This window comes from Microcaecilia unicolor, chromosome 10 (assembly GCF_901765095.1).
Source record: "Microcaecilia unicolor chromosome 10, aMicUni1.1, whole genome shotgun sequence".
Taxonomy (NCBI): domain Eukaryota; kingdom Metazoa; phylum Chordata; class Amphibia; order Gymnophiona; family Siphonopidae; genus Microcaecilia; species Microcaecilia unicolor.
Window position 1 is genome coordinate 133,332,171 of NC_044040.1, and position 22,250 is coordinate 133,354,420.

General features: G+C 46.8%; 1 protein-coding gene across 6 annotated transcripts in view; it reads left to right on the top strand.

Annotated features, from left to right (window-relative positions):
- The window catches only part of THAP4 (THAP domain containing 4), a 563,666-nt gene that overhangs the window by 171,518 nt on the left and 369,898 nt on the right, over positions 1-22,250 (top strand). The window contains exon 1 of one of the 6 annotated variants that reach the window (XM_030215987.1): positions 13,721-13,914. The exons of 4 other annotated variants lie outside the window; for them this stretch is intronic. In XM_030215987.1, coding sequence (XP_030071847.1) covers positions 13,890-13,914 — 25 coding nt within the window. In that variant the 5' untranslated portion in view covers positions 13,721-13,889. Of the gene's footprint in view, positions 1-13,720; positions 13,915-14,322; positions 14,396-22,250 lie in introns of those variants that run through there. One more of the 6 variants, XM_030215989.1, reaches the window with a different exon arrangement.

Here is a 22,250-nt window from a genome sequence, read left to right on the forward strand (position 1 = left end):
GTTCCTACCCGAGCTAAGGCGGTGCAAGCTTCAGAATCAGGTCCGTCTGCTCCTGAGGATGCCCCACCCGCGAGCTTGGGACATTGTCCAGCTGCTGGGATCGATGACAGCCACGATGGAAGTGGTACCCTGGGCGAGAGTGCACCTGAGACCTCTACAGTATTCCCTACTCCGGAGATGGTCTCCTATTTCTCAGGATTACCAATGCAGACTTACTTGGCTCCCTGCGGCCCGTCTCAGCATGGAGTGGTGGCTCTCGGACAGCATGCTGCGGCGAGGAATGCCGCTGACGCTCCCCGTTTGGTGCCTAGTGGTAACAGATGCCAGCCTGAATGGCTGGGGCGCACACTGCAAGGGGAAGCATGCCCAGGGTCTATGGACACCCGAGGAGTCAGAGTGGTCCATCAACCGCCTAGAGTTGAAAGCGGTGTTTCAGGCGCTTCTGGCCTTTCAAGTGACCCTGGAAGGATTGGCTGTCAGAGTGATGTCAGACAACACGACAACGGTGGCCTATATAAATCGACAAGGCGGAACAAGGTGCAGAGCACTAGCCGCGCAGGCCGAACTGATTTGCCACTGGGCCAAGCTGCATCTTCAGTGTCTGTCGGCAGCTCATATTGCAGGTCAGAGCAATGTGCAGGCCGATTTTCTGAGCAGGCATCAGATCGATCCAGCAGAATGGAATCTGGCAGACGAAGTATTCCTGCAGATCTGTGCCAAATGGGGCAAGCCTGTGATGGATCTAATGGCGACAAGTGCCAATACCAAAGTCCCGTGCTTCTTCAGCAGAAGGAGAGATCCTCGCTCGGCGGGGTTGGATGCCTTGGCTCAACCCTGGCCTCCGGGTCTACTTTATGTGTTTCCCCTATGGCCCTTGATAGGGCGCCTGCTCTTGCGGATTCGGCTGCACCCAGGAGAAGTGGTCCTCATCGCCCCGGATTGGCCAAGGAGACCTTGGTATGCAGACCTCCGACAGATGCTCCTGGAGGCTCCTCTGCCGTTACCTCTGGTACCGAACCTGTTGACTCAGGGACCGGTAGCCATGGAGGATCCGGCCGCTTTGGTCTTACGGCATGGCTATTGAGAGGGCGCAATTGAGGGATAAAGGTTATTCCAATAAAGTTATTTCCACTCTCCTGCAAGCCCGCAAGCGGTCCACTTCCATGGCTTATGCCAGGATTTGGTGCCTGTTTGAGTCTTGGTGTGCTTCCAGAGCCATTGTTCCAATGCGGGCTCCTGTCTCGCCGATTCTGGACTTTTTGTAGGAAGGTGTACAAAAAGGCTTAGCCTATAATTCCCTGCGGGTGCAAGTGGCAGCGTTGGCCTCCCTTCGTGGTAAGGTGGAAGGCGTGTCTTTGGCTGCTCACCCAGATGTGGCATGGTTTCTTAGAGGGGTGCTTCGGCTCCGACTTCCAGTGCGAGCACCCTGTCCAGCTTGGAACCTGGGGCTAGTTTTGAAAACCCTGCAGGCATCTCCTTTTAAGCCGCTTCGGCGAGCATCGGAGAAAGACTTGACACTGAAGGCCGTTTTTCTGGTGGCCATTACCTCGGCGAGACGGGTGTCAGAGCTCCAGGCGCTGTCCTGTAGAGACCCATTTCTGCAATTTTCAGAGTCCGGAGTCACGGTTTGGACCGTGCCTTCCTTTATGCCTAAGGTGGTTTCAGCTTTTCACTTAAACCAGCCTATTTTCTTGCCCTCTTTTTCAGAGGAAGAGTTTCCAGAATCTTTTGGGCAGCTGCAGCTTTTGGATGTGCGCAGGACTCTGCTGCAGTATCTGCGAGTTACTAACTCTTTCAGGACTTCTGATCATCTGTTTGTTTTGCTATCCGGTTCTCGCAGAGGGTCTCCAGCGTCTAAAGCCACTATTGCCCGCTGGCTCAAAGAAACTATCTTTTCAGCTTATCTGCTGGCCGGCAGGGTTCCGCCTGTAGCCTTTAAGGCACATTCTACTAGAGCGATTTCTTCCTCTTGGGCTGAAACTGGAGCACTCTCTCTTCAAGAGATATGCAGTACAGCAACATGGGCTTCTAAGCTCTCCTTTGCCCGACATTACAGGCTGGATGTGGCTGCCAGGAGGGATGCGCGTTTTGGTGCACAAGTGCTAGCGCGTGGTGTGGCTTGTTCCCACCCTATCTAGGGATTGCTTTGTTACATCCCATACGTAATGGCTTCATCTGCTTGATGACAAGGAAGGGAAAATTAGGTTCTTACCTTGGTAATTTTCTTTCCTTTAGTCATAGCAGATGAAGCCATGAGCCCTCCCTGTATGATTGTCTGTATGCTGTGAATCTGTTTTTCAGGTTCTGTTCTAATTTCCTGAAGTTCCTTTCTTGGGAGAAAGTTGGAAAACAATCTTCAGGATTCATGTTCAGTTTAAATTTAGGAGGATGTGTTCATTCCCTCCAGGAGGCGCGTGTGTTCCCCTCCAGTTCTATAAATAGAAGGATGAGTTCATTCCCTCCAGTGTGTTGGGAGGATGTGTGATTCCCTCCAGGAGGCGTGTGTGTTCCCCTCCATTTATACAATAAGGAGGATGAGTTTATTCCCTCCAGGAGGATGTGCATTCCCTCCTTTATGAGTTCATGCCCTTGTGATGGGCCATTGTTCGCTGTGAGGAAAGCTCTTGTGATTCCCATTGCGGTTTGCCATACTGCTTTGGAAGCTTCAAATACTGAAGAGGCAGTGGAGCTAGCTGGCCAAGAGGGCACTGTGAAAGTTTGAGTGCTCTCTATCTCCCCTGCTGGTTGATGGACATAACCCATACGTAATGGCTTCATCTGCTATGACTAGAGGAAAGAAAATTACCAAGGTAAGAACCTAATTTTCCCTTTAGAAGGTAGAGCCAGTACGACCATGGCGAGCGATGATTCTTCCCGCTCGATGGAGCTGGCAGCGGGCGCCATCTTGGAAGCGCTGCATGGCTCGACCCCCGCGGTTGCGAAGGAGTCTGAGAGCAGAGGGGCGCTTCGGGCCGAGGCTACCAGAAGAGCTCCTTTCCCGGTGGCTCCTAATTCGGAGACGGGAGGTCAGGGCGAGTTTTTCTCCCCCAAGTTTGTGCTTATTTTACATAAAGCCTTCATGCTGAAAAGAGCTCTGCTGCAGGTGTCTGACACTGCGTTGCTACCTGGTCCCCCTCCGACTGATGATGGCCCAGGGCTGATATCGGATGCCCCTGAGCGTTGGATGCACGCTAAGCATAGACGGGTAAATTCCCCGTCGGAGAGTGGGCCCCCCCCCCCCCCCCCCCGTGGTCGGGCTGTGGGGACTCTGAGGGATCTGGCAGGCCTTCTTGGTCTGAGGAGCCAGAGGAAGGTGCCGGTTTGCCACTGGATCTGAGTGATCCCACTGCGGTTCGGATTTTCCACCGCAATGAGCTGCCAGCATTTATCTCTGATGCCTTACAGGTCCTCTCTATTGATGACCCTGTTTAAGGCGAGGCCTCCTCTGGTAATCCGAGGATGGCGAGTTCTAAGATGCCTGCTTGTGCCTTTCCTTTGCATGACTCCATCCAAAAGCTTATTTCTGCTCAATGGGCTGACCCCGAGGGGCCCTTAAAGTGCCAGGGCGATGGGGCATCTTTACCCTCTGAGTGAGGAGCACTTGGCCCGTTTTGGGATGCCTAAAGTGGATGCCTTAGTCACAGCAGTGACAAGAAAGACCACCCTCCCAGTAGAGGGAGGGGTCGCCCTGAAGGACATTCAGGACCGGCGGCTGGAATCAGCGCTAAAACAGTCCTTTGAGATTTTGGGCCTAGCCTTAAGGGCGTCTGTTTGCAGTTCTTATGCTGCTCGAGCCTGCCTCTCTTGGGTACAACAGGCAGTGGAACAGCCCGTGGATGGTGTGGAGTCCCTCGCTTAGGTTGCACTGCGCATGGAGTCGCCCTTGTCATTTTTAGCTGACGCCCTCTATGATCTGGTCAGAGCTTCGGCTAAACAGATGTCTGTGGCGGTGTCCACCCACCGCCTTCTATGGCTATGGCATTGGGCGGCTGACATGGCCTCTAAGCAAAGGCTGGCGAAGTTGCCCTTTCGGGGCCTTCTGTTATGGAGAGGAGTTGGAGAAGATTGTTATAGACCTGGGGGAAGCTAAACCCCAGCGGTTACCTGAGGATAGGCCGCAGCCTTCTTCCAAGGGTCAATTGGTTCCCTCCTCCTCCAGACCTCGCTTCCGTGAAGCTAGAAGGTATCGCCCGGGGCGCTCTGCTGGGTTTACTCAACGTGCCCGTTTTCGGCAGAGGAACTCCTTTCGCTCGGACAAACGCTCCGCAGCGGCAGGCTCAAGGCCAGGCGTTCAGGGCCGTCCTCCATAATAATGGGACGCCGGTCCACTCCTCCTTTGCAGCTGTATGAGGACGCCTTTCCCTCTTTCTCGAGGAGTGGACTAAGATTACCTCAGATCAGTGGGTCCTGGACCTGATCAGAGAAGGTTACCGATTGGATTTCGGTGCCCCGGTGAGAGACGTGTTTTTGGAGTCCCAATGTGGCACTGCCGTCAAACAGGCAGCGGTAGAGGAGACCTTACAAGTCTTGTTGCACCTTGGAGCGGTGATCCCTGTGCCTCCCGCCGAACACGGCTGTGGTCGTTACTCCATTTATTCTGTTGTGCCGCGAAAAGGCGGGTCTTTTGGCCCATTTTTGACTTAAAGAAAGTCAACGAGTCACTAAGAGTGCGGCATTTTCACATGGAAACCCTGCGCTCCGTCATTGCGGCGGTACAGCCAGGAGAGTTCCTCACGTCTCTGGACCTAAAAGAAGCTTACTTGCACATTCCTATATGGCCCCTGCACCAACAGTTCCTCCGTTTTGTGGTGTTGGGGAAAACATTTCCAGTTTCGGGCCTTGCCTTTTGGCCTCGCCACAGCTCCCCGAACCTTTTCCAAGGTAATGGTGGTAGTAGCTGCCTTTCTCAGGCGAGAGGGTATCCGGGTTCACCCATACCTCGACGACTGGCTCATCAGAGCGGACTCTGCAGAAGAGAGTGGTCTCAGTACTGCAATCTCTGGGTTGGGTCGTCAATATTCCTGACCTAAGGCGGTGCAAGCTTCAGAATCAGGTCCGTCTGCGCCTGAGGATGCCTCGCCCGCGAGCTTGGGACTTTGTCCAGCTGTTGGGGTCGATAACGGCCACCTTGGAAGTGGTGCCATGGGCGAGAGCGCTCATGAGACCTCTGCAGATTGCCCTGCTTTAACGATGGTCTCCTATGTCCCAGGATTATCAATATAGACTCACGTGGCTCCCTGCGGCCCGACTCAGTATGGAATGGTGGCTCTCATACAGCATGCTGCAGCGAGGAATGCCGCTAGCGCTTCCCGATTGGTGCCTGGTGGTAACGGATGCCAGCCTGAAGGGCTGGGGAGCACATTGCCAGGGAACATATGCCCAGGGTCTGTGGACACCTGAGGAAATGGAGTGGTCCATCAATCGCTTGGAACTGAGAGCAATATTCCAGGCTCTTCTGGCCTTTCACAATACTCTGGAGGGACTGGCTGTCAGAGTTCTGTCGGACAACACTACAGCAGTGGCCTACATAAATCGACAAGGCGGCACTCAGTGTCAAGCACTGGCCGCAGAGGCCGCTCAGATATGCCACTGGGCCGAGCTACATCTGCAGCTTCTGTCAGCAGTTCACATAGCAGGTCAGAGCAACGTGCAAGCCGATTTTCTAAGCAGGTATCAAATCGACGCTGCGGAGTGGGAACTGGCAGACGAAGTGTTCCTTCAGATCTGTGCCAAATGAGGAACACCCGTAGCGGATCTTATGGCCTCAAGCGTAAATGCCAAAGTCCCATCCTTTTTCAGCAGACGGAGAGATCCTTGCTTGGCGGGGTTGGATGCCTTGGCTCATCCCTGGCCCCCGGGCCTCCTGTATGTGTTCCCTCCTTGGCCCTTAATAGGGCGACTCCTCCTGCGAATTCGGCTGCATCAAGGAGTGGTGATCCTCATTGCCCTGGATTGGCCCAGGCGGCCGTGGTTTGCAGACCTCTGGCGGATGCTGGTGGAGGCTCCCCTTCCTTCGCCTCTGGTACCGAACCTGTTGACGCAGGGCCCCAGTAACCATTGAGAATCCATGCTGCTTTGGCCTTAAGGTATGGCTATTGAGAGGGCGCAATTGAGAGACAAGGGCTATTCTAACAAGGTCATCTCCACTCTTTTGCAGGCCCGCAAGCGTTCCACTTCCGTTGCCTATGCTCGGATATGGCGCCAGTTTGAGGCTTGGTGTGTTTCTAAAGCGATCACACCCATACGGGCTTCTGTCTCGCCGATTCTTGACTTTTTGCAGGATGGTTTACAAAAAGGCTTGGCCTATAATTCCCTGCGTGTTGAAGTGGCAGCCTTGGCATGTTTTCGGGGAAAGGTCGCTGGCCTCTCCCTGGCTGCGCACCCGGACATTGCACGGTTTCTTAGAGGGGTGCTTCGGCTCCAACCTCCCGTGCGGGCCCCTTGTCCGGCTTGGAACCTGGGGCTAGTATTGAAGGCTCTTCAGTGTTTGCCCTTCGAGCCGCTGAGGCGAGCTTCGGAGAAGAATGTGACTCTAAAGACAGTCTTTTGGTGGCCATTACATCGGCGAGATGGGTGTCTGAACTCCAGGCGCTGTCCTGTCGAGACCCATTTCTGCAATTCTCAGAGTCCGGAGTAACGGTACGTACAGTGCCTTCCTTCCTGCCTAAGGTGGTTTCAGCGTTTCATTTAAACCAGCCTATTTATCTACCCTCCTTTTCTAGGGAGGAGTTTCCGGAATCATTTGGGGCAGTTGCACCTTCTGGATGTGTGCAGGGCTCTGTTGCAGTATCTGCAGATGTCTAATGCTTTCAGGACTTCTGATCACCTTTTTGTATTGTTGTGATGTCCTCACAGAGGGTCTCCAGCGTCTAAAGCCACTATAGCCTGTTGGCTTAAGGAAGCCATTTTTTCTGCATATCTGCTATCTGGCCGGCCTCCGCCTGACGGCTTTAAGGCACATTCCACAAGAGCGATTTCTTCCTCTTGGGCTGAGACAGGAGCACTCTCTCTTCAAGAGATAAGTAGTGCAGCTACTTGGGCTTCTAAGCTCTCTTTTGCCCGTCATTACAGGCTGGATGTGGCTGCCAGGAGGGATGCGCTTTTTGGAGCACAAGTGCTTGCGCGTGGTGTGGCTTGTTCCTGCCCTATCTAGAGATTGCTTTGATACATCCCATTCGTAATGGATTCATCTGCTGCTGATGACAAGGAAGGGAAAATTAGGTTCTTACCTTGGTAATTTTCTTTCCTTTAGTCACAGCAGATGAATCCATGATCCCTCCCTGATTGATTCTGTGTCGTGTTCAGTTTTTCCTGCATACATGTTCCCTCATTGGGAGAAGTTGGAAAATAGTTTTCAGGGGATCTGTTCTACTACAGGAGGTTGAGTTCGTCCTCCTTTGTGTTATTGCTCCTGTTCTGGGGCATACGTTCACTGTGAGGAAAGTTCATGTTATGCTACGTTGCGGTTTAACACTGCTTTGGAAGCTTCAAAATACTGAGAGGCAGATGGAGCTAGCCGTCCTAGAGGCACTATGGTTTTCAGTGTTCTCTATCTCCCCCTGCTGGTAGGTGGACACAACCCATTCGTAATTGATTCATCTGCTGTGACTAAAGGAAAGAAAATTACCAAGGTAAGAACCTAATTTTCCCATTCTAGCTTCATCTTGTGTCCCCTGGTTCTATTGTTTTTTGAAAGTGTAAACAAACGCTTCACATCTGTCCGCTGTACTCCGCTCATTATCTTATAGACTTCTATCATATCACCCCTCAGCCGCCTTTTCTCCAAGCTGAAGAGCCCTAACCTTCTCAGCCTTTCCTCATAGGGAAGTCATTCCATCCCTTTTATCATTTTTGTCGCCCTTCTCTGCACCTTCTCTAATTCCTTTATATCTTTGCCTGTATGAAGCCGTCTTTGGAATGCACAGAGCAGCCATGCATAACGCTTGGCTGTTCTGCACTGGCTTCCCCTCCTTAGGAAAGAAATCGTGTGCAAATGAGCTAACAGCAAGCAGCTCATTTGCATGCGATTTGTTTCATGCATGCCCCGTTCCTTTCCGAATTGCTAAGGGATCGGTAAGGGAAGGGCTTTTTCCGTTCAGTTAGTGCATCAGTTAGTCCACTGCAGTGCCCCCTAGGGTGCCTGGTTGGTGTGCTGGTATGTCATGGGGACCAGTGCACTATGAATGCTGGCTCTTCCCACGACCAAATGAGTTGGATTTGGTCGTTTTTGAGATGGGTGTCCTCGGTTTCCATTATCGCCGAAAACCGTGGACGACTATCTCTAAGGGCGACCATCTCAACATTTATGTTATCTATCTCTAAGGTCTACCTAAATGTTGAGATTTGGGTGTCCCCGACCGTATTATCGAAACGAAAGATGGCTGCCCATCTTGTTTCGATAATATGGGTTTCCCCACCCCTTCGTGGGGACGTCCTGCGAGGACGCCCTCAGGAAAACTTGGGCGCCCCCCCCGTTTGATTATGCCCCTCTTGGTCACCTTTGCATAGGTGGTGTTTATTTATTTATTTATGAACATTTATACCCCACTTTTTTTCCACATAAAGCAGACTCATATGTTTGACATATGTAGTTAGAACTAGCAGCAATGATTCCATACTATGTGACCGTCTGAAGCCAAACTGTGACCAGTGTAACATAGAAAATTTTTCCAGATATAGAGAGTTGTTTACTGATGTAGGTTTCCTTCAACAGCGGAGTGAGAACAATTTTGCCTATATCAGGAGAAAGGGAGGAAGAGAGCCAGTTTTTATCGGCTCATTGAGATCATCGAGTAACCAGTTTACTGCTTCCTTAGGGATGGATTTGAGTAGGTAATTTGGGCATTGATCCAGGGAGCAGTTGGCTCGGGAGCATTTCAACAGCAGTGATCTTACATCCTCAACTGTTAGTGGTTGAAAAGATTCCCAGTTTTAGTCAGTTTTGAGTCCTTGGATTGTAGAATCTCCAGCGTTTGAGGCTGAACTAAGGGTTGGACTATTTTCCTCTGTTGGAGTAGCTTTAGATAGTTCAGACCTAATTTGGAGGAACTTATTGGCGAAATGATCAGCTAGGTCTTTGGCAGTGGAACATGTTTTTCTGTGAATATTAATCATCATTAGTGGAAGCTAGTTTTTTAACTAAGGAGAAAAGTTTTTTGTTGTCAAGATCATCTTGACCTATTAGGCTGCTATAGTACTGACTTTTTGAATCAGCTACCTTCTTTTTTTGTAGCATCAGAAGGCTGACTTCCATTTGGATTTATCAGTAGTATCTTTGTTCTTTCTCCGTTGCTTTTCAAGGAGTCAACATTCCCTTTTTAGGATGGATAGTTCCTCTGTAAGCCATGGTGAATTTCTAAATGTCGACCTTTTTAGTGGTAAATGGAGCAATTTTGTCTAGTATGGCTTTCACCTTGGTGTTCCAGTGGGATTTGATCGAACCATGTGTAGGAGATGAGGTAGTGAGGGAATCTGTTGGCTCATACCAGAAAGTGACATCGTTGATTTTACCTCTGGTGCAGTGGCGTAGCCAGACTGCCAATTTTGGGTGGGCCTGAACCCAAAGTGGGTGGGCACAAAATTTTCTCTCTACCCCCCCTCCCCCCCAGCAAAATTTAGTCACACTCAGATGCATTTGTCACACAGGGTAAAGTGCTGCTTTTCAGTGCATCCGATGTCAGACAATTTATTTAATAGCCTAATCCTTTTCAGTGAGCTTTCAGAGGCCAGTATAATGCTGTTACGGTATCCTCTCCTGACCTAAGGAAGGAAGTATTGGTCTCTGAAACTTTATTAACACCATATTACTTTATCCTAAATTAAAAATAAAATTATTTTCTTTACCTTTGTTGTATGGCCATTTACTTTTTCTCATTGTGTTGCTCTCAGTCTCTAGATTCTGCTTTCCTTCGTTTTCGCTTAACTCTTCTGCCAGGGTTTCCTGGCCATTTGTCATTTTTCTCTCCTTTTTCTTTGCTTTCTTCAATATTTTTCTGCCTCTCTCTGTGTCCAAATTTAATTCATTCTTACTATCCATTCTTTAATTTCCTTCATCTACTTATGGCTTTTCATCTTTTTCTCACCCTTGTTCTCCCCATGCCCCTTCCTCTTATTCTCCAATCTTTCACTACTCCCCTTTTCCATTCAGCAGCTCTCCTCTTTCTCTCCCCATCCTTCCAGCGTCTCCCCTCTCTCTTCCCATCCTTCCAGTAGTCTCCCCTCTTTCTTTCTGCATCCTTCCATCCAGTGTCACCTCTTTCTCCCTACCCTTCCATCCAGCGTCTTCCTTCTTTCTCTCCTAATCCTTCCATCTGTCTCTCTCTCCCTCCTCCTAACCAGTGTCTTTCTATCTCTCTACCCTTTTCTGTTCAGTGTCCCTTCTCTCTCCACATCCTTCCAGTCTCTCCCCTTTCTCTCTACATCCTTTCATCCATCTCCCCTTTTTCTCTCCCCATCCATCCATCCATTTCCCTCTTTCTCTGCCATCCTTCCGTCTGTTTTCCCTCTTTCTCTGCCTTCCTTCCATCTGTTTTCCCCTCCTTGTCTCCCCATCCTTCCATCTGTTTTCCCCTCTTTCTCTCCCCATCCTTCCATCTGTTTTCCCCTCTTTCTCTCCCCATCCTTCCATCTGTTTTCCCCTCTTTCTCTCCCCATCCTTTCATCCAGTGTCTCTCTCCCCATCCTTCCGTTTTCCCTCTTTCTCTGCCATCCTTTAAAAGGATTTTAAATGCTCCCAGGTTTCGACCTAATTCATGTTTAATGTGGGATATAAATGTCATAAATAAGTAAATAAATAAAAAGAAACGCTGAATTTTGAGCACCTGATTCTCATAACATGATGTCTGTTTTAGTGGCCCTTTACCAGGAGAAAAAAAAAATCTCTGCACGAATATAATAACCTGCCCCTCCAAATGATACACTGATTAAGATTTATAACAAACTACTTCCTCTGTGTACATCCGTATGCTGCACAAGCTGGAATGTTTGAAAATATAAATGAGATTAAAAATAAAAATGCTACCAACAATAAAGAAGAACAACGTGGGATGAAGCAGCTATCGGTTTGCTTTGTGTTGCGCGAACGCAGAACGACCCCTGCACGAGGAAGGGGAAACACAGATTAACCTAAGTGGCTTCAACTATTGACGTCACTTCATCTCCTGTTCTCAATGAATCCTCTTTGCCGGTAGGTTAAGCTCACCTGAAGCGAAACAGGGGCAGTGATGTAAGAGACGGGAGGAGCCTGCAGAGCCAGCAGCCAATGCTTCGAGGCTTCCTGCGGTGCCACACTTTTTTTTTTTAACATTTTTTCTCGTTAGCGTTGGCGCTCAGCTCAGTCAGCTGAGCGCTGCTTCTTTTTGTAGCGCCGGCCCTGCTGCTCAACAGGAAAAGCAGCAGTGGCCGGCAATGGGAGCTGGGGCTGGCGAGGGCCTGGAGGAAAAGTGGGTGGGCGGGCCAGAGCTGAAATTGGGTGGGCCTGGGCCCACCCAGGCCCACCCATAGCTACGCCCCTGCTCTGGTGGAGATGGGTTTGGAGGACTTGTGCCTGGTTAAGCTTGACATACAGATATCAATGGTGAAATCTAGTAGGAAGTGGTCAGACCATGATACTGGCTTCCATTTGAATGAACTGATCAAGCTATTAGGATAGGAAGTCATGAAGTCTAACGTATGGCCTTTTTCATGAGTTGCACCCTCGAAGAACGTAGTTAGTTTGCAGTCCTTTTAAGAATGATTTGAAGTTGTGGACATTGGTGTCCACATCATTTTCCAAGTGTAGGTTTGCCATCCACTAAGGCCACCACTGATACTGGAGTTAGTAAATACTGGGTGAGAGATGTCTTACTAAAGTCGCTGACCCTCAGTTCTTTTGTGGTGAGGAGGTCCATAGTGGCTGCTATTTGGGGTGGGGTAGGGTTTTTTTTACAGTATGGCCCAAAATGTCTAGACCACAATCCCACCCCACCCCCTTTTTACAAAGCTGTGCAGCAATGCCGACACATTTGAATGGGCTGTGTCGGCATTACGCTTTGTAAAAAAAAGGGGGGGGGGTAGGGAAGAAAAGACCATTTTATTTTTGGATTAGTAATTCAAACTATGGAAATCTGAATTTTTGATACCTTTGTATTTTGCATAGTACAGGAAGAAATATATTTCTGTTTCTGCTCCTCCATTGCATTAACTTCTTAGAGTTTCCAGTTCAATGTTAGTTTACATATTGTTATTTCTAATTCATAGTTCCTTATTCTATCTTTAGTGATGATCTATCAGTGTTCTGCTTATGAGTGAGATGAGATGTTCTACTGGTGTGTAGTTTCTTTGTAGGGATTTATAGCAGTCTGACTTGTTCTGTTTTCCCAATCAGAGCTGGGTTTGTGTTCTAGGAACTGGTGTGATTTTCCAAGGCTGCCTTTTCATAGACTTATGGTTAGTTATCAAGACCAGGGCCACCTTCCCTCCAAAGGACATCCCTGCACCCTGCATGTGACTATCAACATTTTTATTTTCTAGAAAAGAATCACTATTTATTTTGATATGTGGTTGGTAAAAACATTTCCTGAGGGAATTTTCCCTGGATCTCAAAAAATACAGTTGGTCAAGCTATATCCTGCATGAGGCTTCTGCTCATCTGTGTTCCTCAGACTGCTTGGAAGGCAAGTGTTATTGATGTCGCAGGATAGATGAGGTAGAGCTTCTCCCTTTTGTTTGGTCTTTGAATTAAGAAGGATGCCACTGCTCCACCCCCCCCCCCCCCCCCCCCCCCATGGCTTGGTAAACAAGTGTCCCATATTTGCCTGCCAAAAATCTGGTAACCTTACTGAACCAGATAGCCTCAGGGTAGGGATGAATTCTGGGCCCATTTGGGCCACAGATCCTCTGAAATGAAGCGCTGCTGCTCCTGTATAGTATCTTTACTTCAGCCTCAAATGAAGGATAGATCCTGCACCAAAAGAGAAAGTAACCAAAATTCAGCATGGTTTTTTTTTCGCCCCATATTGAGTGATTCCCAATTCAGTGAGTTTGGATACAGTTTGTATGCTGGAAAAGAGAAGCTGACAAGGGGCCATTGGGAGAGAATACTTCAAACTAGTTGTTCTTCCCTCTCACACCACTGTTCACTCTATAGCACCAAATCCACTGGCTGTCTTTTTTGTTTTTGTTTGTTGTAATGTCAGAGGGGCCCCCAACTCCTCTTTTTTTTTTCCATGTTACCCAGTTCCAGGCTTTCAGTCCTGGATTTCTGACCACCCCATCAAAGTGCATTATGGGAGTTACAGCACTCAATAGGCAATACGCAGTGTACCTGAATGTAACTGGTCTTTAGCTACTACTGAAAAGGTGTGAGGAAAATCTAAATAAATAAAAAAAATCAGGTGCTACAAATCCCACAGTACTTTGGGATGTAAGATAAAAAACAGGCCTGGCCAAAAAGTCTGTAGCTTGGAAATAGATAACTTGGCATCTCTGCCTTTTCTTTTCGTTGGGGTCCTCCCCCATCTTACAATAGCAGCAAATTCACCTCCAGGGGGAAAAATGGTTTTATACCACTGCTTTAAAAACTCTTACCTCTCCTCTTTTTCCAAGGTAAACAAAAACAACCCTTGATTTTACACAACTCCACCTATTCTTCTGTGCACCCAGCTTTTAAGAGGCTTGGCTTCTCAACCACAAAACTACAGCTCCCAGGTAGCACTGGAAAAACTGTCCTGCGTAGTGTAACGTGGCGTCTTGTGCATTTCTTTTCTCCTTTCCTAACAACCCATGAACAGCATTTCCTGGTGACAGAGGAGAGTTGGAAATGGGAATTTCCCTATAAACAAGATCTGTTTGATTTGTTTTTATCCTATTTTTTTTATTGTTACAAAACATTTGGAAGTACCTCGGAGATCATGACTATCAGTGCTGCAAATGCAGGTATGCTTAGTTTTTCACTGCTTTGCGTGTAGCCCAGGTTGTGCTGACGAATCAGTATTATTATTTTCGATTTATAACATTTCTTTGGTTTCAACATTTTTTAAAGACCAAGTCACTACAAAGAATGCACAGTGTTATAGTAGGGTTCTAAAAATGTAAATGCGCTGAAATCTGCAGCTGGGGTTTCTCTCGGTTGTTGTTGTAGACAGTATACGATGTGTCACGTGTGTAAAGATCAGAAGGTGTCCCAGCACTTTTCTCCTTTCCTTCAACTGTAAAGAGAGCTCTGCGCAGTGTGAGTCTTTCCATTCTTAAAATGTAACTCGAGCCGTAAAGGGAGTGTCCTGAACCCTAATTGACATGACCACTGGTGTGTTGCCCTGTAGTTATGCAAGTTCTGCAGGGCAGACTTTATCTCACACGCTGTTTGCAAGTCTGGTTGGGAGCTTGACAAGACATTTAAAACCAGATTTTTTGAGAGGTGAGAGTAAAATTACACCTCGCAACTTGTCTTTTCCTTTCATTATAAAAGCTTTTTCTTGTTGAAGGATGTTCATATCATCTTATTTTCTTTTCCATGTTTTATTTTATTCTGTTTCTATTGATAACCTTGTTGAAGGAGTTACTCTTAGCTCTTATATGTAGGGTTACAATATGTCTTTTATAACAGGCAAATATTTAATTTTTTGCACAGTTTTGCAGAAAAGCAGTACCCTTGCTGTCTCCCCTGTTCCAAGAAAGTTTAAGGTGGTTCAAGTGCATTATAAATAGTTCCACTAGAAGGCAGGAGAGGTCATCATAAAAGGATTTATATTTCAGCTTCAGTGACTGTGCAGTAATTAATGGGGAAATTTTTGCTTTCAACTCAAGTCCTGGGAGGTGGCAATGAATATTGGACACACAGACCCAGTAGATGGTATTTTCCAAGGATAAGCAGGACCAGTTGTATTCTTGCACGTGGGTGATGCCATCTGATGGAACTCGGTGCAGACGCTGGCTAGCGAATAGATGTTGCAAGAAAATTCTAGTAGCGTCCCACCACACATGCACAGGTCCCTCATTTTTCCATGGGGAAGGGAGGACGCTTTCGCAGTCTTCCCTTAGCGCTTTTTCTCATCCTATGCAGTGCCTTCCTGTACAGATTTTTTTCCTTCGCATTTACTTTATTATTCTCTCTAATTTCTCTCTTTATTTCTCCTTTTAGTTCTTAGGGGCCGATGCACAAAGGTTGCTGTTAAATATGACAGTCGCATGAACTTGCCAACTCATAAACAGCAACTGATACACAAAGAGGATGTCATGCAAATGAGATTCACGGAAATTTAATAGTAACCTTTGTGCATTGGCCCCTGGAAGCATCTAGCACATATGCAGAACAAGAGGAGGAGAGGGTAGAGAGCTTCTGCATTCATGAAACGTGAGTTACACTGACAGGTTTTACAGACAACAGCCAGATGAATCTGTTGGACCATGAAGCTTACCCAGACTGTCATTCAAATACAAGTTTGAGAGTATTACAGGGACCATTGGATTCATTCCCCGAGAAGGTAAAGGTTAGCAAACCGCCAGAAGGAGCAGAGGGCTTTCTGCACCAGGTCTGGGAGTGATTGGGAATCAGAGGTTGAAGGGAGAAGGAAACTGAACAGGGGGCATCCCCAGAGTTGCCAGCATGAATGAGAAGGGGTCCTTTCCAACAGCTCCTCACCTGCTGTAAAATCTTGCACGTTAAAGGTAGATGTTCCTTACTGGTCGTTGCATGGAATTCTCATTATAATACTAATGAGCTTGTAGTACATTTGCATTTTATGCTCAGTAGCTGCTACAACACATGATTAAAGCCATGCAAAACCCCTTTGTACAATAGACGCTACATAACGTTTGCTTTAGACTGCCTACAACCAGTCTAAAGCAAACGTTGCAACCACGGTAAGCTTTGTGCATCGACCTCTCAGTGTTTTCAGCCCTCCTTTTCTTTTTTGCAGCTCATAGATCTGCATAGACCTGAGCTCAATTTGGGCTCTGCCCCTTTTTGTAGTTGAAAATTGAGTTCAGTTATAACCATGATCCTGTTTGCGATGTACAATAAGACCCCCAGTTTTTTTAAGAGGTGCACCCAATATGGTTGGGTAATTTTGGTTACTGGCCCACACACTTGGTGCATCTGGTGCCTTGGGCTTAACTATGATCCTAACTCTTGTTCTCTCTGTTTAAGAATGCAGTTTAGGACAAAGAGGGTGCATCAGGTACAGCAGTAGAGACTTCTTGGCACTTCAAAGGCCAATCCATCAACATCGGCACTGGAAGCACCAGTCTTTGTACCCTGGTATGATACTGTCATACCAGGGTACAAAGTATATCGTAGTGATAGGGTGGACCGGACTGGTGGAGGGGTAGCATTGTATATTAACGAGAGCCTTGACTCAGATTGCAAATTCAGCAGGACACAAATCACACCTTTGAATCATTGTGGGTTGAAATTCCATGTAGAAAAGGGAAAAGGACGGTGATAGGAGTGTACTACCATCCACCTCGCCAGGATGAGCAGGTAGACACAGAAATGATAAAAGAAATCAGAGACGCAAACAAAATGGACAGTGTGATAATAATGGGTGACTTCAATTATCCAAATATAGACTGGGTAAATGTAACATCGGGACACACTAGAGAGGTACAATTCCTTGATGAAATCAAGGACAGCTTTATGGAGCAGCTGGTGCAGGAGCCAACAAGAGAAGGAAAAATTCTAGACTTGGTCCTTAGTGGAGCGCATGATCTGGTGAGGGACGTTATGGTACTGGGGCCACTTGATAACAGTGATCATAATATGATCAGTTTTGATATCGATCTTGAAGTAACTGTACACAGAAAGTCAAATACGTTAGCGTTTAACTTTAAAAAAGGAGACTATGATAAAATGAGAAAAACAGTTTAAAAAAAACTTAGGGGGGCAACTGAGAGGGTAAAAACTGTACAACAGGCATGGACGCTGTTCAAAAATACCATCCTGGAGGCCCAGGCCAAACATATTCCGCGAATTAGAACAGAAAGATGGAAGTCCAAAAGACAGCCGGCATGGTTGAAAAGTGAGGTGAAGGAAGCTATTAGGGCTTAAAGAAACGCCTTCAGAAAATGGAAGAAGGAACCTTCTGAAAATAACAAGAAGCAGCATAAGGAGTGTCAAAGCAAATGCAAGGCGCAGATAAAGAAGGCCAAGAGGGATTATGAAAAAAAGATAGCATTAGAGGCAAAAAATCATAGCAAAATTTTTTTTCGGTATATTAAAAGCAGGAAGCCGGCAAGAGAATCGGTTGGGCCGCTGGATGACCAAGGGGTAAAAGGGGCGATCAAGGAAGATAAAGACGTAGCGGAGAGATTGAATGAATTCTTTGCTTCGGTCTTCACCGAGGAAGATTTGGGTGGGATACCGGTGTCGGAAATGGTATTTCAAGCGGACGAGTCGGAGAAACTTACTGACTTCACGGTAAACCTGGAGGACGTAATGGGGCAGTTCAACAAACTGAAAAGTAGCAAATCTCCTGGACCGGATGGTATTCATCCTAGAGTACTGATAGAACTGAAAAATGAGCTTGCGGAGCTACTGTTAGTGATATGCAAGTTATCCTTAAAATCAAGCGTGGTACCGGAAGACTGGAGGGTGGCCAATGTAACGCCGATTTTTTTTTTTTAAAAGATTCCAGGGGAGATCTGGGAAATTATAGACCTTTGAGTCTGACATCAGTGCTGAGGAAAATGGTAGAGGCTATTATCAAAAACAAAATTACAGAGCACATCCAAGGACATGGATTACTGAGACCAAGTCAGCACGGCTTTTGTGTGGAGAAATTTTGCCTGACCAATTTACTTCAATTCTTTGAAGGAGTAAACAAACGTGTGGACAAAGGGGAGCCAGTTGATATTGTGTATCTGGATTTTCAAAAGGGTTTGACAAGGTACCTCATGAAAGGCTACAGAGGAAATTGGAGGGTCATGGGATAGGAGGAAATGTCCTATTGTGGATTAAAAACTGGTTGAAGGATAGGAAACAGAGAGTGGGGTAAAATGGGCAGTATTCACAGTGGAGAAGGGTAGTTAGTGGGGTTCCTCAGGGGTCTGTGCTAGGACCGCTGCTTTTTAACATATTTATAAATGATTTAGAGATGGGAGTAACTAGCGAGGTAATTAAATTTGCTGATGACACAAAGTTATTCAAAGTCGTTAACTCGAAAGAGGATTGTGAAAAATTACAAGTGGACCTTTCGAGACTGGGAGACTGGGCGGCTAAATGGCACATGACGTTTAATGTGAGCAAGTGCAAGGTGATGCATGTGGGAAAAAAGAACCCGAATTATAGCTACGTCATGCAAGGTTCCATGTTAGGAGTTACGGACCAAGAAAGGGATCTGGGTGTCATCGTCGATAATACACTGAAACCTTCTGCTCAGTGTGCTGCTGCAGCTAGGAAAGCGAATAGAATGTTGGGTATTATTAGGAAAGTGTTATGACCCGGTAGTAGTGAGCCCCTGTGCCCCGACTGAGCACGGCAGAGATGGAGTGACGCCGCACTCGGTCAGGCAGCCAGACAACCCCTAGCTTCATCTGGGAAGCGACCACCGTTCACCAAGAGTTGAGCTCCCAGCTGCAGGTGGCCACCAGGACTTCTGGAACCGGCGGGGTTGCACAGCCGCTGACCAGGCTGATGGGCAAGCAGACACAGTCCAATAGCCAAGTAGTCCGAAGGGCAAAGAATAGTCAAAACAGTCCAAGGTCTAGGCAGGCAGCAAACAATCATGGTCAGGAAATCAAGCCGAGGTCTGGTACACAGGAATACAGGAACTGAGGAAAGCCGGTGAACAGAACTCCGGCGTGGACCTCTGAGACAATTGAGGCCGAAGCAACGAAAGACTGAAGGCAGGGCCTTAAGTAGTGGAGGAATTAGGCTCAAGCATGTGCAGCTGATTCAAGATGGCTGCCCCCCTCAGCAGAGGTGTCTATGTCCAAATATGGACTTCCTTCCTGACCTTGTTACTCCAAGATGGCTTCCCAGGACCTGATCTATCCAAGATGGCTGTGGCCATTGATCCAACCCAGATGACGGTTGCCAGAAATAGGAAACAGAAACAGACCCTCCTTCCTTCCTGAAGCTTAACCAACACCAAGATGGCTGGCTATCTTCTCCGGACCACGACTCGCCGGTGAATCGGCCGCGCAGGCCTGGCACCAGGTGAGGGACGTAACAGAAAGGTATGGAAAACAGGTGTGAGGATGTTATAATGCTGTTGTATCACTCCATGGTGCGACCACACCTTGAATATTGTGTTCAATTCTGGTCGCCGCATCTCAAGAAATATATAGTAGAAAAGGTGCAGCGAAGGGCGACTAAAAAGACTAAGGAGGCTAGGGCTTTTCAGCTTGGAGAAGAGACGGCTGAGGGGAGACATGATAGAGGTATATAAAATAATGAGTGGAGTGGAACAAGTGGATGTGAAGCGTTTGTTCACGCTTTCCAAAAATACTAGGACTAGGGGGCTTGCGATAAAACTACAGTGTAGTAAATTTAAAACAAATTGGAGAAAATGTTTCTTCACCCAACGCATAATTAAACTCTAGAATTCATTGCCGGAGAACATGGTGAAGGCGGTTAGCTTGGCAGAGTTTAAAAAGGGGTTAAGACGGTTTCCTAAAGGACAAGTCCATAAACCACTACTAAATGGACTTGGGAAAAATCCACAATTCCAGGAATAACATGTATAGAATGTTTGTACGTTTGGAAAGCTTGCCAGGTGCCCTTGGCCTGGATTGGCCGCTGTCGTGGACAGGATGCTTGGCTCGATGGATCTTTGGTCTTTTCCCAGTATGGCATTACTTATGTACTTCATGGCTGTCCAGACATCAGCTACCACTGGGAGTTCACCAGCATCGAGGAGGTCTGAAACAGCAAGCAGATCACAGTTCGGCAGTTGTTGAAATGGTTAAGCCACATGGTCTCTTCAGTGGGAGTCACTCCCATGGCTTTTCTTTATTTGAGCGATGCCCAGTAGATCCTAGCTTCCCAGTGGTCTCAGGCAGCTGGAAATCTAACGGATGACATCTAGGTCCCTCCAGAGTAAGGTCACTCCCTTCTCTGGTGGATAATTCAATCAAATTTGACTAAGGGACTACCATTCCAAATTCCATGTCCTCAGATGGTGTTGACAATGGATGCATCCAGCCCGGGGATGGGAACTCATGTTAATGGGCTTCATAGCCAAGGGACATGGTCTGCTCAGGAAACAGATCTCCATATCAACCTGCATGAAGGGAAGGGAGAGGAAAGACTACGCAAAACAGTGGATTTCAATAAGTGGCTTGAGTCTTGGTGTAAAGAAGAAGGTTTTAGATACATAGGAGCATGGGATAGTAAGTGGAAAAATAACAGGCTGTACTGTAATGATGGGCTACATCTTTCTGTAACAGAAAAAAAGGATCCTTGGGGAGAAAGTCAGACAGTATGTTTCTAGACATTTGAACTAGAAGGCGGGAGTGACAAAAGGAAACAAGGGAATTCAGAAAGTTACCCCCAGAATAAACATGATGGCAGAGGGAAAGGTCATTTAAATATAGAAAACCACCTAAACTCACCATGCAAATGGAAAACAATGAGCACAAATGCTCGTACTCTAGGTAAAAAGGTTCAAGACTTGCAAGCCCTGATGTTTGAAGAAAATGTGAATGTTGTTGCTATTACAGAGACGTGGTTCAATGATTCCCATGAATGGATTGTGACTATACTGGGCTATAATCTTTTTAGGAAAGATAGAGAGGGCCGAAGGAGTGGAGGAGTGGCACTGTATGTGAGAGACAGTATCAGAGCAGCTGAAATGCAGGGGACCTGGGGAGAGGAAGAAGCTTTATAGATAGATCTGGAAAGAGAAAATGGAACATGTATCCACATGGGGGGTTATCTGCAGACCTCTGGCACAAATGTAGAAGCTAGACAAAGATCTGATAGAAGGTATTCAAAAGATTGGTATGAAAGGGGAGGTGCTACTGTTGGGAGATTTCAACTTGTCTGATGTGGATTGGAACGTCCCATCTGCAGAATCGGAAAGATGTAGGGAGATTGTGGACGCCTGTCAAAGTGCCTTGCTCAGACAAATGGTGACAGAACCCACAAGGGAAGGGTCAATGCTGGATCTAGCTCACGAATGGAGGAAGTGTTTCCAATATCCGGGTGGGTGCCCGGTAATAGTGATCATCGCACTGTATGGTTTGATATAAAGGCGGAGTGCAGACACACAAAACTCAAAAGTACTGGATTTCAGACATACTGACTTTGATAAAATGGGAGAATACCTGAAGAAGGAGCTGTTGGCGTGGGAAGGCGTAGGAGAAGTGGAAAATCAGTGGTCCAAGCTAAAGGCTGCTATAAATATGGCAACTGATCTTTGTGTGAGGAAAGTAAACAAAACAAAGAGAAACAGAAAGCCTATGTTTTTATCTTTCTGCCCTCTCCCAGGTATAAAGGTACTAGTTACCTGTAACTTCATGGAATATGGTCCTAACACCACCAGGTGGAGAGTCAGTAATTTGTTTATTTCACTTACCAATCAGGAATACGATTAGAATACATAATATAATTAATTAATTCTCATGTGAGACAGCAACCGGGACACACACGTGACCTCTGACATTAGCTCTCTGATTGCCTCTGTCCATAATTCTCTTTTTATACCCTTTTCTCCCATAGACTGGTATCGGAAGTACAAAGTCAGCATATTCTAACGTTCTAGCAAATTCTATCTTACAGAAGCAAAATTCTCCATAACATATTTGCTTATCATAAGTAAGGTCAGTAAAACCTACTTTGCAAAAACCATCTTCCCAGCAACTAAAGTTATGTCTCCTTCATTATCTGCTTCCATGGTCAACAGCAGGTTTTCACTCTTACATTACAGTATTCTCTTAACCACACATATCTTTGTTATGACTCCATATCTGCCTGTGTCTCCAGCAGAAGGAGCAAGTTGACGTGAGACTCAACATTCTATATAATTTCTTATGATTTAGCTTCTCAGTGATTCTTAACCTGTTCATAGCCTGTTCACAGAGGCATAGCTGTGCTCATAATTCTCAGTTACTGTTGCAAAGTTATTTTATGGTTCATAATCTATATGTCCCATATAAACAGTTCCTCCCTTGAAGGTCTTTGTAAGCAAGACCTTCACCAAAGTTGGGAGTTACCAGTGTTTTTTTATATGACACCTAGTCTTATCTCTAGGTGAATATGCACACCTTAGGATCTGCGTGTTCTCAGCAAGCAGATGATTAGTGCTCCAATTCCAGACTGTCTTAGGTTG